We start from the raw sequence: 17,639 nt of genomic DNA on the forward strand, positions 1-17,639 counted from the left end.
CCAGATGTGAAACCCTTGTGCTGGCCTTCTTACTGGTTCTAAGTACTGAAACTGGCTGGTAATTGATACCTATTAACATGTTTGTTGTTCAGATTACAGAAATGGAAACACTATACTATTTTTCCTGTGAAAGGATACGTTAATGAGGGACAATGACTTACAATGCAATGTCAGTACTCTGCTCTTGATTAAATTAAAGGGTTGGTTTTTTTTTATTTATTTTAAATTATGCTATTTCACACTGTCAGGCAGCTGAATGTATAAAACCTCAGTGTAATAAACAGGGATGTTTAGCTTAAGTTTGAAGAGCTAATAACATTCCATATGACAATAAACTAACTTTATGCTTATTTTTGACAACCTTTGTCTCATGCATATCTTTAGTCTGTTCATATTAGAAAATCCACAGACTTTATTAATGTGATTTTAAAGAAATTCAATCTGGAGTGACTCTGTTTCTGATTATGGAGTCACTCCAAATCTCGAGTCAGTTATTTTAAAAAGTGTGTTTGAGGGTTAAAAAAAAAAAAAAAGAAGGTACCACGCAGACCGATGGTATGACCGTGCTACTGATATTTTGAATCTAAGCTCTGACATTTACTTCAAAACAAGAAAGGAGTGGACATACAGCTTTCATTTTGCAGAGCCTGGCAAGCAGGCAGCACTCAGATGCACCCAGGAGCTCGTGCTCTGTCAGCCACAAAGGAGCCACCCAGTTTTTCTACCAAAGAATGGATTTCACGTTCACAGATGGAATTCATGCAAATCCATTGCTAACAGCAAGCCAAAGCTATTTTCCTAATTATTTTCAGTGAAATGGTCCAAAAGACGTCAACACCTCAAAGGAGACAATCATATCACATGCCCTCTAGACGTCCTCTGTAGATACCAATCTCCCTTTGCTGATACTTAACTGAGGTTTTCTGTTTCTTTTGTCTTAGCAAAAACATTAACCTTGAAGGGAGGGGTAAAAGGAAGGGAAAGGAGAACTATAATATTTCCCTTATACAAAAAATGATACACTAAGGAAATTACTATTTGGAGCTGAATTTTCAAGCTGTTTTGCCCACGTATAATTGTACATATCTCAAATATATGCCCTAGTTGTATATGCGTATTGGCAGTTTAAAGGCAGACATTGCTACTTAACCAGCTGCAGTGTGTGCAGGTATGCAAACCTGCAAACGTGAACTGATTAATGAATAGTAAGATACATAAAATCCCTAACTCTCAGACGATGGCATAAAGGCAGAAATTTTCACTTTAAAAGTTTCAAGTTCAGTATTGCTGTATACTTCAGCTTGTTTTTTCCCACTGAATATTTTCCAGAGGTCTTGCAGCGTCCCACAAAAATCTGTTTACGTTGTACTGCACAAAAGCAAAAACTGTGTAAATGACTAATTTACAACAGCATACAGAACCACATAGAACAAAGTGATCTCAGTCCTTCATACACAAGTGCCTCCCTCCTTTTAGAAAATATTATGATTTTTTTTCAATGGGTAATTTCAGAGTGTTTTATTAGTTGCATGTCCTTGGTTGTTTGTCTGTAAGCTCTTATGGATATGAACATCTGTTCCTGCAGATATTTGAGTAGAGGAAACATGGGCTTTCATTACCATATCCAGATACAAACTCGCAATATGCTCTCGCTGCCAATGGCATCAAGCCTTTGTAGATGGCTTTTCCCATGCGCAAGGACACTGCTACCAAGGTACTTGGTGGTCTGAAGTACTTAGCGTCCATTTGAAGACTGTCAATTTACTTTAACAGGAAAGCATCAAGAATGCTTGGAGGCTTGAATTATCAATGAGTGTTGAATTAAATGCTAATAAATAAATAATTATAATTCATATCCTTCTCACACAAATGGAAGCAAAGATGTGTTAAGCCATTGTACGTTGAGAAAGGCCAGAGGATGGCAAGTCCCCAAACTATGGTTGCTTCTATTACGCAGACAATGAATGGTAGGATAATGAGACACTACACAGGATGAGTGGAATGATTAACAGTTCTGCAGCATGTGTAAAGCACACATAGTCAACACAATGAATCTGCAAGTAGTGTTTTGTAGGCTTGATCCTGCAAACACAACCTATCTCCACTGTAAAGACTGCTACAGTTCTGGCGCAAAGTCTGCCTCAGGGCTGCTTGTACTCTCATAATGGTTTTTGGGCACTGTTCTAGCGCTAAACACTCTGGGAAGTGGTTCATGCTGCCTTTTTCAAATCAAGGGCTTGGTGAAGTAGGTGAGAACTGTGGCTTGAGCAGGACAGCATACAAATAACCACCAACTTCTTGACTGATGGGGTAGCTGAAAGCAGCATAAAGGTGCTCTAAATTTTGTTTGGTGATTGTTTCTGCCCTAGGCACTCTGGTTTATGGCAAAACACAAGGGAGGGTGAGAAATTTCTGGTTAGGAGGCTTGAGGTACCCTTACTGTTTTAAGCATAAATCCCCGAGTGGCTTGGATTCTGTTAAGCATTTGTTATTAAAGAAGTTAATAGTTAAAAAAGTCCTTTGAAATTTTTTCTAAGAAAGGCCTAGTTCTAACTGAAAGGATTAAGCTATATGTATATGTATATGGTCATCATAACTTACTAAAGTTAATAAGCACATAGAACACATGAATGAGATTTGACAAGCTTTCTTGTTTTGATTATCCAGCCATAAATGTGGAAGTGACAGTAGAAAAGAAGGAAATAATAAAAAAAAAAGTAGTGGCCCTCTGACCAGATGAAACACGTGGACTTTGATTCTGATGCATTCCATCCTTTTTCTACAAGCATTCCACGGATTTCAAGCAGCAGTGATTAATAACAAGCCTAGCACTTAGAGAAGAGTAGGGAGATTTTAATATTTATTCCTGAGTAAAGAAGAAGGATCAAAAGATTTTTTTTTGCCTCTCTGAAGCCTGATTAGGTCCATCAACAAGAGCTCAGGATGTGTAGGGGCCCCCAGGCAGGACACCTGAGAGTCCCATTGTGTGCCAAGGATCAGAAATGAAAGATTTCCCCTTCTTTCCCTCCTTTACTAACTACTGCTCAACACGTTTTTAAGCTCTCTTGCAGACAGCAAACCTCACAGGAAACACTGATGTGAACATTCTTATTGACAGCTAATGAGACCTTTTTTATATGTCAGTTAGCAGTTTCCTATAGAAAACAACAGGAGCAGGAGAAATGTTTCAAATACATGAAAAAACTTTCAATATTTGTAATATTAATCTAATATGCATGAACCTTTCTCGTTTTATTTATTTCTTAATTTATTTTTAACAGAAGAAAAGAAAACTAGATCACAACTAAGGAGTCAACCTACATAATCAAGGTAAATCAGTATTCTTCACCTAATGAAATAAATACTGGTGTGCTACTATAGTTTATTATTTGCATACAGTAACTCATACAAACAACTTTAACCTGTTCAGGGATCATGCACCATGAAAATAAGGACCTGCAACAACCTTCTGTAGACCCACTGACCTCAAGGAAGCTCTTCATAGGTACAAGTGTTTGCAGGATTGCTATTGCTCCTGTCCCATCAGAGCAAAGCTGAGGCAGGCAATCCTGCTAAACACTGCTTTGCTTAAGGATGTGGAAGAACTGCCACTAGACAGATACCAGTAAACTCACCTTCTGCTTAAGATATTCTAGAAGGGACCTGAGTCTTCCGAGGTGAAATCTGAGTGCATGAAAACACCATCCCATATTAATGCTTAACTATAATCAGCTTGAGACATAGCACATGCTCAGTTTACTGCGACATTCCACTTTAAGTGCATGTTAAACTAATATTGACTTTTCCACTAAACCAAAATCTGCTATTTGTGCCCAGAAGACTGAAAAACAATAGAAGGGGGAAGCAGAAGAATTAATCTTCCTGACCTTTTTTTTTTTATAGCTCTGGGAGTCAGTTTTTCTGTGTGTTTAATAGGGAATGCGAACTATTCACTTGCAGCGATTCTTAGATTATGTAGGACTACTTCATACTACTGTATTATTTTCCTTTTTCTTTTGCATTCTTCATATTCAGTAAACTCCATAAGGTATCAATAATATCTTTAAAGCATTATCTTTTTACCTGTATCCATTCTCTGACAGAATCTTCCCCTGGGGTCCATCCATTTTCAGGATAATTTAGCCGGGACCTTTCTGAAGACCAGATAGCACTGTACTGGGAGGAGACAGTGATTTGATCAGAGTGAATTTCTCCTGACTCCATACCTAGTGGTTCCATGCACTGGAAATCTGAAGAAAAATAAATTACCATCATTACTATGGTCAGGTTTTTGGATTTATTTTTATGTGACATTGAATTCTTTAGCAACTTTAAGTGAAGCAATATGGAACTTGTGGTGCCATTCTTAATATTGTCATTCAAGTTGCCATGGCAATTCCTACAATAATAATGCCATACAAATATTTTTAGACCAGTGTTGTAGCCATTTCAGGATAGGACAATAGAATTTTCTTTTCTACGGCAGCAGAGGCACTTCTGTAAATTCACAATATAAAACAATGTATGTTCAACCCATAATTATGCACAAAGCCAGGAAAGACAAACTAGATGACTGTACAAAATAATTCAATTTTAGAACTACATATATACTCCAGTACAAAAAGTATAAAATGTTTCAAAATGTTATTAAAATTGCAGCAGTTCTCTTTTGATCCTGGACACTGGAAGGAAACAGACCAACAAAATTTGAATCCAGTTCAGAAGAGTATTGACACAAAGGAATCACCACCTCTTCTGTAATGTGCTGCATTTTTAATGAGTTGACCATTTCCATCCAGTCTCTTTCTATACACACAAAAATTACCTAGATAACTTAGAATCATATACATACCTTAGATAACTTAGAATTGACAATGTTGTCAATATTGGGAGCTCAAAGGCTGATAGTGCATGGAGTCTAAATTCTCTCACTCATCAGAAATATTACTGTTGAACCAACAGAGACTAGTGGCTTTAGATGGATCCTCACACCCAGCTGCATATGGACCTTTGTCAAAGGCTTACCACCTTAAGGGCAAAAGAAAAGAGCATATGCCTGCACTACAGTTTGGGGAATTAATCACTGATAGCTTAAGACAAACGGCCAGCACATGAATCTGAAAGAAAGAACTTCATTTCCAACAGAGAGGTGGGTGCTTAGCCAAAGGTTTCAGAACCACTAGATACTGTTGGCTGGATTCAGTACTGAATTCAGGACTGAGATGCATTTTCATGATAGTATGGGAAACCTGATCTGCTGCTGCTTCTGATTCATCTCATATGTTGAACAAATGCAAACTTGAGTTTTGAGATGTACAGCTCACTGCTTTTGGGCATTCGACCCAAAAAGGAGGATAACTGAATTATCAGCTTTGCTGGTGAAATCACATTCTCCATGGTGTACCAAGCATTTCCCCCTTTTTGTGCTGCTAAAGAACATTAGAGGCCTTTGCTGAGGTATTGAAACTGTAGCATGTTAGCATAAGTCTTCTTAGGTAAGACTTCTTACATCAGTGTTAATCCTCTTCTGTTCAGAATCAGAAGGCCACTACAAAGGACCCAAGGCATGATAGGTCAGAGTCATATTAAAATATCTGAAAAGCAGATGTCCAGTTTGATGGATGCTTTCCCATCCATGCCAGCTGGGTATGTCCTGTTACCTCCTGCTGGCTATGAATGTACAAGGAAGAAATTGAAGATGCAAAGCAGAGAAAAGGTGGGGAGAAACTGGAATAATTTCTCTTTGTCAATTTTTCCTTTGTTCTGTCTTTGATTAAACAACTACATCAACTCTGAATCTGCACAAAACTCAGTCACAGAATGGAGAGAGTTTGATTTAAAGTGTGTATTTTATCATGTAACAAAGCAAGGAAATCTGCAAGGACATAACATAACATAGCCCATTATTTTCCTGCATCTCCCTTCTTGATTTCATTCTCTGTCCAAGCAGCAAGCACGAAAATGAGGCAACTGGGAGAAAAATAATAGACAGAGAACAAAGCTTAGGTAGCTTATGAAATGGTTTAACAAGTGCATGTATATTAAATGGGTTCTTTTTATTCATGAAATCGATCGTCAAAGCTTATTCCACGTAATAAAAGAAGGCTTTGGATATTCATTGTACATGCTTCATTGTTTTAATGCAACTGTTCAATTGCTCAGCATTCCTGTGTTTCCTTGGTCAGCAGAGGCTTTAATAACTGTTTTAACTTCCTGGCAATACTGAGGAATAAGGCTGTCAGAGGAACTCTGCTTCTTGCACATTTTTTTCAAAGTGTAGCTGGTCTTAAAGAAAAAAAAAACGAAGATAGGAAAAAGGAAAAAAAAAAAGGGAAGAAAAAGCAGGACAGCAAAACAGAACCAACCCTCCCCTATCATCTTATTTATTTAAGGTTTCTTTAAAGTTTCATGCAACACCTGGTGTGCAAGAAGACATAACAGAGAATATTTTCCAAGAAGCTCTGCAGGATGCATAAATACTGACCTTCCAATACACTGCTCTGCGACACGCTGTAGTTTGCTGAAAATCCCTCTTTTGCTATTGCACTGTCAGTGTAAAATACCATTGAAAGAATCCCTGTTGAAGAACGGACGCGGCCTGGGTTGTTCTGCCCACAATAACGTCCTATGTGCGGGCCAACTGTAAAGAGACAGAGTACAATGGTAAACGAGCACTTCTACTACAACAATAGATGATGCTACAATAGCCTCCTACAGAGATTCCCTCAGCAGGAGTAAGTGAAACTCCGCAATAGCTTAAAATAACAGCCTCATCAATAACTTAGCAATGAACAATAAATTGCTTATCCTGCCCCAGTAGTCTTGCTTCTAAAATGTTCCAGATAGCACTCCATAAAAGTCAGAAAACGTAAAGAATCAGGATTTCAAAATGTGTCCTTAAAGTGCACAGAAAGGGTAACGATGCACAAAATTACACGTACAAAACAGCAGAACTATTTTCCAAAGAGTGACTGAAGCACCTATTTATGACAAGGACATTGGAATGGCCTGATTTGCCCACATAGCCTACAAGATGCTGAACATTCTTAGCTCTGGTTAAAGTGCAAACAGCATCTTTCAGGATTTCTGCCCGATACTGCAGCCAATCTCTTAATTTTAGAGCAAATTTAGAAAAACATTTTTGTACTCATATTGAGCCCAAGACCAAATTCTCTTTTTCCCTTCCTATTTAGACCTTCAGCACATCCTCATGGATCTTTCACTTATATACTCAATACTAAATAATACTGTAGAAGAATTCAGGTGGAAAATATTAATCCATTCAACAGTGGAAAGATTTCTTAAGTGGAACTCCTTGTCACAGAACAAGTACACATACATGATTTCTTTTAGTGTTCATAACATATAAACTGGCTCCTGCAATTTTTTTTTGGCTTTCCTATGCAGGGAGAGAATCTTTTCCCTTAATTACGCTACTCAAATCACAACCAACATATGCAGTCTTCTAACTCTTGAGCATTCACTACAGATAGGCTGTTGAGTACTGACACATCTCTGCTTACAAACAATAAGAAAAGATAATTTTAAACCCATGCACGGAGTCAACAATAAAAATAATGGTAAGAAATCATTCTAATGCTTACACCACTGGCTTTTTAGACTTAAATTAACACCTTGTCATTTCTTTAGGAACTTCATTTAACATTCAGTTTAAATTATAAAATGTTTATATATACTAATTATTCACAGTTCAAAGAAAATCCTCAGCTAACATCATTTTGTAGTCATTTGTTGGCATTTTTCAACAAGTAAAACAGTTCCAGCTTGAAATAACTTTATTTTGTAAGCTACACACTTCTGTAAGGCTCTTGAGTTGCCAGAAAGAGGGAGCTCGTATGATATAGCTTTTGCTGCCAGCATATATATTTCAACCCATATTCTGGACATAATCTTCACTTGCTTTGGAAATCCCAGGGCATTTTGAGTAGCTGCCAGTCCAGTCTTTTTTCACCAGCATTGTTCATTGTCATACTGATAGACTGAAACACCCTGTACAGCACATGAGTTGGATTCCCTCTCATTCTAGAAATAATAAAGCTGAAGAGTTTTATTATTTGGAGTGACGAAGTTGTTCTGGAGTGTCACAGTTACTGTCTTTTTTAAAAAGACAAAATTATACCCCACTTCAGGCTCCAATTGTGTCACTGGTAGTATATATATATATATTTAAAAATTTTGCATGTGCACACGGCTCTGGCACTGCTCTTTCCTATGATGGCCTTTTGACATTACAGCTGCTGATCTTGCTCTGAATCAAAATAGGGAGGATAAGGCCACCATGTTAGGGCACTCTGAGCCTCCCTCCTCCCATTTCCTGCAGGGAAGCCTCTTTGAAATGACAAACAGAAGAGAACTTTGTTTAAAGCAGACAGGCTTTAAGAGTCCGCATGACTCACTGGTTTATAATTTTTAAGACACATTCACTAATTCTGCATTTCAGTCTTCAAATTGGCACTGTTATCACAGTACTATCCCCTTTGCTAGCTGTGTAGATGAAGAGGCAAGAACTTGCAGAACATGACAAAGAGGTATTGAATTTTTTGCACAGCGTGTAAACCTCAGTGTTTGGAGCTAATATGGTATTGATCTAAGCAGAAATTGATCAAATAGAGATTCTTACTCTTCTTACATAAATAGCTAATGCAATTAAAATCCTCCTTGTTCCTATTCAACTCTTGATGACTTTTGAATGACGGTAAATTGACACGTTTCAGGTGTCACCACATGAAACAAATGCAGCATGGGGAACACCGAGCACTCATCCAGGGAAAGGCATTGCTGACTGCTTAAGACTATGCCACTGTTTTTTGTGCTGTCTTCCTGACCGTTCTCTGCAAGCTGAGACGGGTTTTCATAATGGACAAGATATAGCTACAGATAGGAATTTCAGGCTAGCAGGTGCTGAGAAGTCATTAGGCCCAGAAAGCTCTTTGCAGCCTGTGCCTGTAGACAATCAGGTGACTTGCAGGCATCCTGCAGGATGGTGGAGAACATGCAGATGTTCTCACACAAGGTCACTTCCGCATTACCTGCGGAACAGAGGCATTTTTGTGAGCCAGCTACTTCACTGACTGCCCATGCTCTAGCTATTTCTGGGGCCTCAGCATGATACGATAGAATGGAGACCCAAGTTACTTCCAGAATAAAAGACTGAGGGGTAACTAAGAAAGCAGTTCCACAAGCTTTAGGGCTACATTAAAAAAAAAAGGCAAATAAAAAAAAGGCAAATAAAAAACCTGTATTAAACTACTAAAATATCAGACAAAATGTTATATTAACCAGTGTTTTTATTGGATTTTAAAAAGCTTATGAAAGTGTGCTAGAGTACTGCAAACAGTATTTTCACAGCAATGTGATTGTTATTGACAAAACATTTGCACATAATTTAGGATGCTAAAGAGAAAACAACTGAAAAATGAGTTTTGTTCTCACAGTCCACTAGTCACACTGAGCTTGCATACACTGAAATCTTAATGGCTTCTCATAAGAATGTAGAATGTAACCATAGCTGAGGAGAAAAACCCAGATTAATAGCAACCTTCATTTGCACTGATGTAAACAACTGCAGTGAAGCCTTCTGTTTTGCTCTGTAACTCAGTGGTATTGACTGAAGCAGCAATGCTTAGCCTATGGTTCTCAAACCATATGTAAAGTTCTTTAAATTATTTTTGAGCACCTACTAGATAGTCCATAGAGCTTCAAAGAACGCTGCATGATGAATAGATGCAATTCATCACTTGAGCTAGCCCTCATTTTGAGTGGGCTATTTTTCTTCCAAACCATCAATGGGGTGTTCTCGGCCAAGGCTGACTGAGGTATATTTGTGCCTTGGCCAAAGACATCTTTGGTGTCTAGTTTATCAGTGTGAAATCATCTGTTTCTACTCTGTCATCTATACTCTTCTGCTCCAACTTTACTCATTTCTGTCTCCCAACCATGGTTCTTTTTCTGTACTGTATTTGCAAAATGCACCTGTAGTTCCCAAATATTCTCTGACAGGACTTGTTTCACTTCAAGCTCTCTTTTAACAAAGATACCAAAGGGTGCCCTTGGCATACAGTTACGTGGAAAGAAAATGCCATGCTCGAGGCATTCCTGAATGCCTACCATTCCCCCCCTGAAACAACAGAACACTTAAACTAGTGCTTAACTTCAGGCCTGTAAGTGTCCTCAGCGAATTCCTTTTGAAGTCAGTCTAACCACTCATGTGCTCTGAAAATAAGCACTTGTTTGCAGAATCAAGTCACAGGTATTCAGCCTCAGCCAGATTCCATCTAGTAGAAGGATAACCAGGGAGGCTGAGGACTACAATCATAGCCGAGCATTTCAGAATTAACTTCTTTGTGAATGGTTCCTATGGCTGCTGGAAAATTTTCTGAAGAATAATTGTTTTCCATCAAAAAAATTTTAACAATGGAGAAGCAAAATATACATGAAAGCATGTTTGATAAATTTTAGTTAAGAGAAATTACAGAATTTCTTGAAAACAGCAAATTCATCTTCTGTTGATTCTTAGTGCTTGTAACCAAACTCTAGAGTGAAAGCACACAACTCACAAGGACTTTTACCTGACTTAGGTACCTAAAGTTTATAATTGAGTTAGTGATTCACAGCTCCCAGAATAGCCAATGAGATAAGCAACTCCAGAGGAGCATTACCCGGATCCTACAGTAGATGTCTGAGACCAGGACCAGAGTGAGGTCCTGTTCTCTGCTTTGAACAGTGGGACTGGCAGTGTCCAGCTCACACACTGACACTTGCTTTTCAGGGAACACCTGCTTTTACAGTGGAGCAGCATGTACAGGGGATGCCCACCTCATTCTCACCTGGATATAGCCATGACAGTTTCCATCAAACTGCTCTTTGTGTTGTATTAAAAAAAAACCCAACATAATCATATCTACAAAACAGAGATGTTCTGCTTGGATCTGGGGAGTTGAACTGAAGGATATACTTTTTTTGAAAAAAAAATTTTTAGAATAAAAGTTTATAGTAAAATGAAAAAAAAAGAAATTGAAACTTCTTTCTTGTGCGTTTGTTTCCTCTAAGTCCAGCTGTCTGCTCTATTATTAGAGCTAGACATCCTTCTACTCTGTTTATATAAGTGCAGTGTAATGAGGGCTTTAACCTCTACCACAACTGGGAGTGTGAGCAATAACACAGTTCAGCAAAGAAAAATAGCTTTCTCCTGCATGTCCATATCAGGAAGTTAAGGTGGTCACGGAGCACCCTCTGGACCTGTGTTCAGTGGCCAGAGATTGCTCCCAGGAGCAAACCATCCAGAGTGACACAGCTTGCTCCCAGATGGCTCCTCCCTCTGAAGCAGGATAGCTGCATTCAATGTACCATCCAGACCTGCTGCTTTTCAAACCATGCTTGGGAACTGCTGGGGAAAGCGTTGGCTGAAGTGGGTGAAAAACCACGTAAGGGAGTATTATCTAACATTTTTCAGAAATGTACTATTTCTACATGGATATAAATTAGATTTATGTTGACTTCCTTATTACCTGGAGATCTCTTTTTGATACCTGGAAACTTTCAATCTCTATCTACAGTTTACGGTCAGGTCATCCCAGCAGTTTCCTGTGTCTGCTTTGCTCTTTGCCTGAAATAGTTCTTCTCCCTCCCAAGTACTCATCCTGTGACGTGTGTATCACATGAACAAACACATCCTCTTCATCTTTGTTAAGTTAAACAAGAGAGCCTGACCTCTGGCTGAGGAGCATCCTACACTGCGATGATGTAGCAAATGCTTCCCTACAATGCCACAATCTACAACAGTATGGATCTAAGGAAATGCTTTTTTCTAGTCTACAAATTCAGCTGAATATTTACAAACATCTAAACAGCCTTACTGGACGTCACGAGCAGTTTGGATTTAGACAGTTTGTGAGGGAATTGGAAGGCAGATAATGCCTGTTCTTAATTGCTCTTCAATATGGCTCAGTCATTTTCTTGAACCAGGAAATTACTTCGCTTTGAAACCCTCTGACACTAACAATAATGCCTCTTTTTTTTTGGCGTTATATTGCACAAATTGATTGACCGGATCATCTTTTCACGTATCACTTGAAATCCAAGCTCTACAGGAATTCAGCTTGAAAGGATTTGGCCTATGTACAAATAAAACTATTATTGAATGTTCCAGACATCATTATTATATTCTACAATGCTGTTTTCCTAACTGAAGCATTAAATACTACTTGCAGTTACTGTCATGGCTCTTTCTTCCCTGTTTATTGGAGAGGATTGAAAAGAGCCATGATAAACCCATTAAGCATAAAACAAAAAGGAAGAACAGAGATATACATTAAAAAGTCCATACTTATTTACTGCAGCATCAATAAAAACCTTAATTAAAATGATATTGAGGATTTTTTTAAGAAAGCAGACAAGTTCAAATGTGTTATTAAAATATGTCCCTAAAGTTACATGTTTTCATTTCAATGAAATATTAATGCAGCATTAGCAGTTTGTAGAAACTGACAGAAAATATCTATTATTTAGGATGGGTTATCATACCAGTGGAAAACTAAAATATCTGTAATTAGCACCCAACACAAACAATAATCCTCAGTCAATGAATTTTACTAGCAGTTACAAAAGAAAGAATAAAAAAGACAGCTACATGATACTTCTCTTTATCAGCCTGCACCGTACATAGAAACAGTGAAAAAGACATCACAAACAGCTTGACATAGCTGTTTGCACAATCTGTATGGGTGTTTGGACACCCTAAAGGCTAGGCACTCAGTCTGAGCAGCCCCTTTTCATGGAAAAAAGAAAAAAAAGGAGAAGAAAAAATAAGGAAATCACATCACTACTTCGTTCAACCGTTAAAAAAGGGTATGAGATCGGGCACGAGGTGAAATGGGGCTGAATGGCTCCCCCGCCTCAGCCAAGATCTAGCTATGCCCTTCTCCTGTTTACACAAGGTTAAGTGTGGTCAACAGATAAGCGGAAAATTACTGAGATGGCAGAGAAGTAAATTCCAGTAGGGCACCACCACACCCACCCTGGCACGTGTGCCCGGTTAATCAGATTATAAATTAACAAATGAAGAGAAAGAAAGCCTTTGGATTTGTTTGTTGTGCTGGAAGAGAGAATACTGTGAGTGAAGAACCCTGTGGTGCCCGATCACTGATGATACCTGAATGGCCAACTGGGGATTGCCCGTTGACCTGGGTAATGGTTTACCAAGAGTGACTTGGACTGCAGGTTTGCTACATTTGCTCTGGCACAAAAATCCTCTGCTTTGGTAGCTGGTCTGAAACCTCATTCCTTCTCCTGTTAAAGTTAAGGGTTAACTCCAATATGTGCAAGTTTTTGGAAATTACTGGATAATCCCAATGTGTTATCTGTGAAAGTCTGGGGATCCATCGTAAGGTTTCATATTTGATTTATTTCAGTGTACGAGGTCCATCATATATTCTATCCAAAAATAGAGTTTTTCCCTGAGCCAACTGTTCAAAATTAAACATATTTCATAAAAAAATCATTCACACTGTGATATGCTTTACTGAATGAATTTACAGAGCATTTTCTCCATTTCTCTTCAATTTAACTCATTTCACATAAATCAAACAAGGACCTCTGTACTGTGGCATTTAAAAAAATGAGAATGTGCCTTCTGCAGCCCACTATGGAGTAATGGTTATGTGTATCACAGTCCATTTTTCTCTTACCATCAGGGAATCCGTCCCAGATTTCCAATCGGTCATAGCGACAGAATGCTCCCCCTGGAGTATTTGAATCAGGTTCTAGTTCAAAGCTTTCAAATTCCAGTATAATCTCTGACATCTTTGGTGCAAAGATAATATAAGTGCATTCAAGGCTATTGGGATATTTTTCAGGGAATCCGGGGGACTTTATCATTCCACTTGATGAAGTAAAGTTTCTGGAGCACTCAGGTCCTGCAAGAGAAAGAACAATTCACCTGAGTTAACACTATGTTACTAACAAAGCAGTTAGCTGGAAAACAAATTAGGCTGCATTGTCTCCACAGCAGCAAAGGTGGCTTTTCAATGAAACACCTCATTTTAATTGCTGTATTAATCATTCAGCCAGCTTGTTCATATTACTGATAGTCAGGTTTTTAAAGCGCAACTCACATACACTGTCTGATCTCCAATTTTCAATTTGTATAGAACAATATGAAAACTTGTACAAGCTCTAGAAAAAATTATGACAAATACAAAGTCATGTGGGAACAATGAAAGTGTAAGCTGCAGAAATCTCAACAGAGCCCTAGAGAAATAATTATAGCCCCTTCAAGCTCAAATCTTTAAATCTTATGGCTGACAGGCTTTTATTGGTGAAATAGAATTTTTTACAAAAGACGGTGAGTGAATTCAGTAGAGGGAGTAGTGGTTTCAGATTCCTGGAGCACTGACTCAGTAACTCTGCCAGATGTGACCTATGCCTTCTTGACAAACTAAATGTGAAAGGTAATTCGTACATGTACCAAGGGTGAGTGACTCATTCTGAGTGGTGTTGACACAGGTGCACCAGTAAAATGTTGCTGTTAGTGCAGGCATGACAAACTGTGTGATTACAGGCAGTGTTGCTAGAAGTCACCTAATGTCAATGTTGATATGCTGGCTTTCCCCAGTGTCCCCACCATGGCATAACGTGCTGCCCCTAACACTGCTTTCGGTGGAGGAGGCAGGTAGCAATGGAGGAGCAAGGGTATGAAAGGCCAGGTCATTGGAATTGCCTTTGTGAACACGTGGGACTAAAACCAGAGCCTCTTGTCGACAGATCATGTTTCTCCCTTGTTTATGTCCTCGGGAATCCTCTCTGTGGATCCCACACCTGCAGGTGTGCTGTGGGTAAGCCTGAGGCTCTGCCCACACATCTTCCCACAGGGTCAGCTCAGGTACCCCTCTCTCTGTCTTTTGACACTTCCAGTTTAATGGAAAGTGATTGATGGGGTTTGGGGCATCTGTGAGAGGCAGCTGACCTGGGGAGTTTGGGGAGGATGGCTCAGATGACATGGAGTAAAGGAAGGATGCAGGCAACACAGCTGAGTTGCAACAGGCCTGTTGCAACTGAGTGTGTGAGAGCTTTTGGTTCGGATGAGGATGCTCAGCTTCCTTAGCGACTGTAGTCAGTAGCCTTAGAGGATTTCTAACGCTTAACACAGATCATTGAGGGAAAACAGTCTGGCTTGTTGCATATATGCATACTCTTATTTCACCACAGAAAATGTTTTCCTTGTGAATGTGCCAAACATATTACCCCCCACAGATTTGGCTACCTCCCAAGTAAATTCAGCAAGCAAGAGAGAGGGCTGAATGAATGTAATCAGTTCAGGTATTTTTGTCCTTCAGCAGACACTGATGGAAAATGCTTGAGCTATCACATAAGTGCTTAGAACATTTCATGGCATATTTTGGAAGATGTAGAAATTAATGCTCACTTAACCTGACCCATTCCAATTTGGGAAATTACATTTTGCCCACAATTAAATCACACCCATACACATTAGCCGGATATTTCTCTCCTTTCCTCGTCATTCCCTTGTCTCCCTGTCACATATGGGAGGGTTATATTCTGGTTGTTGCTCCTCACTCCCACCAGTAGCTGCTGTTCCAGGATAAAATAGCTTTGGAGTATGCCATTCATGGCATAAAGTGCTCTTTACTCTTCTTGGAATCCAATAAAAGATGCAATACAAAATGTAAGCCAGGATCATTATTGCTTTATTAAATACAGCCAAATCCTGGCTCTGTGAGTGCAGGATCGTCAGGCTCCTTACGCTCACACATGGCATCTCAGTACCAGCTTGTATTATTTTAAACATGTTCAAGCCAATCTGGTGCAAGAAACAAAAACTGTTTTCAGAAGAGCTGCCTTACTAAAATGCACTCCACAGATTTTGACCCTTTATTGACACTGTGAAGAAACTTCAAGAATTAAATTAACACTGAGGATACAAGAAACTCCATGGAGAGGTCTTTGTGGAAAGCTGGAAGAAGAGGCTCTGTGGACACCCAATGGAACAGATACTTCCAAGGCACAGAGATTACATGTGATCCTACTCTCAAACCCATTCTGCATTTGCTATAGTCAGTCTCCTCACAGTTTCCATGGCATGTGGCCCTTTGAGTGCTAGGCTGAGGATTCAGCTTAGGACGCTGGTAGAGCAAGGAAGCTTTTCTTTTCTTTCTTTACTTTCTTCCTTTACTTTCACATTCTATAATGCAGAAGTGCTGGAGTACAGCTAAGCCTTTGGCTCAGCACCACAGGATATTGAGATTGGGATCACTTTAATGCCTCTCCTATCTGGGAAATGGTTAAGCAAGGTTATAAAGGTATGCTAAAGAAGAGCATGGTAGCCTGATGTGTGCATCTGAGCTTCATCTGCAGAACAGGGTAAACTGGTCAGCTTCATTTGGTACAGAAATTAAAATGCAAATTTGGAATAGCATCTGTGCATTAACTCAAAAGTTAAAAAGAGCTGCATTCCCACGGCAACTGTAACATGTGCCCTTTGTGTACAAACAGCATTTTCTAATGCCGTACCTGGTGATAAATTTGCTGCCTTAAAATACCGTTTATGTGGAATGAACTAGAGTTAAAGTTGCTCTGGGGGCCACAATTTTGAGTTTCTTGACTTGTGTGTGTGTACAATCACATTCATAATGCCATCTTATCATAGTTAATATGTATCACTGAGAGATGCAAATGACCACACAAGAAAATAAACACAACACTCCTGTCAGAGTTCTGACTCACAACTTCACTGTTAGAAAATAAATAAAAGCTTTTCTTCTTGGAAACATCAATTTGCTAAAATAGATTTTTCACAGACTACTCTTTCACTTGTTCTCTGTGTTTCAGTCTTCATCTTCATGAAAGATGGTAGTGTATATATAAGCATTGAGAAACTTTAGGATGTGATTTCAATAACTTAGCTTCCTAAAAACACCAGAATAAACAGAGATATTTTTTTCAGGAAAGCTTGGTGTCACTTGGATGATGAGTTCTTTTAAAATACTTGACCCTGAAGGTCACCAGAAGAATTTCTGAGAGCAAGGAGTGGACTTACAGGCAGGGAAGATGGTGACCAAGAGGTCTGTGGCCCCAATTAGCACTGTGCAGAGCAGCACTGGCATGCTACAGAGACCTCACAACTGTGACTCTCTCCTCATTAACAGTATGGCTGCCACGAAGCGTGTGCACTGAATGCAGCTGAAAATCTGGCTCTGTGTTAGGTACATAAAAGGGACTTGAATTGTTCTGAAAATGTAGCAGTAACTGGGAGGGGTCTGTGCTGGAAGTCTGGACCTTCAAGCTGCTTTTGTAAATACGACTCTAAAAACTGATACCAAAGCCAATATTTGTTATCACTTTGTTCTGAGCTTTTTGTCTTTTTGTACACTATCTACTTTTGGTCTTGTATTCTCCAGGAATGGAGTAATTGAATTATTTATCTCCATCCAGCTATAGGGAAGGTGTATGCCAAACATGATCTCACTGCCCTTCTAGCCGTTGGCTCAGGGAGTTATAAAAGAGGGAATCTTTACTGGTTTGGTTAACCCTAGATTGGTTCTCTGGGCTTTCTTTGCACCCTGTACAGCTATCTGTGCTCCCTGCACAATCATCCAGTAGGA

The 17,639-nt window shown here is 39.1% G+C and overlaps 1 protein-coding gene across 2 annotated transcripts in view; it reads right to left on the reverse strand.

Annotated features, from left to right (window-relative positions):
* NRP1 (neuropilin 1) overlaps positions 1-17,639 on the reverse strand; it is a 109,177-nt gene that overhangs the window by 45,410 nt on the left and 46,128 nt on the right. For both annotated transcript variants that reach the window (XM_042888156.1, XM_042888157.1), the window contains exons 4-6: positions 13,707-13,934; positions 6,485-6,640; positions 4,084-4,250 (exon numbers count right to left, since the gene is read on the reverse strand). In XM_042888156.1, coding sequence (XP_042744090.1) covers positions 4,084-4,250; positions 6,485-6,640; positions 13,707-13,934 — 551 coding nt within the window. The remainder of the gene's footprint in view (positions 1-4,083; positions 4,251-6,484; positions 6,641-13,706; positions 13,935-17,639) is intronic.

The sequence above is a fragment of the Lagopus leucura genome, unplaced genomic scaffold (assembly GCF_019238085.1).
Source record: "Lagopus leucura isolate 7727_CA_CO unplaced genomic scaffold, USGS_WTPT01 Super-Scaffold_100157, whole genome shotgun sequence".
NCBI classification, from domain to species: Eukaryota; Metazoa; Chordata; class Aves; order Galliformes; family Phasianidae; genus Lagopus; species Lagopus leucura.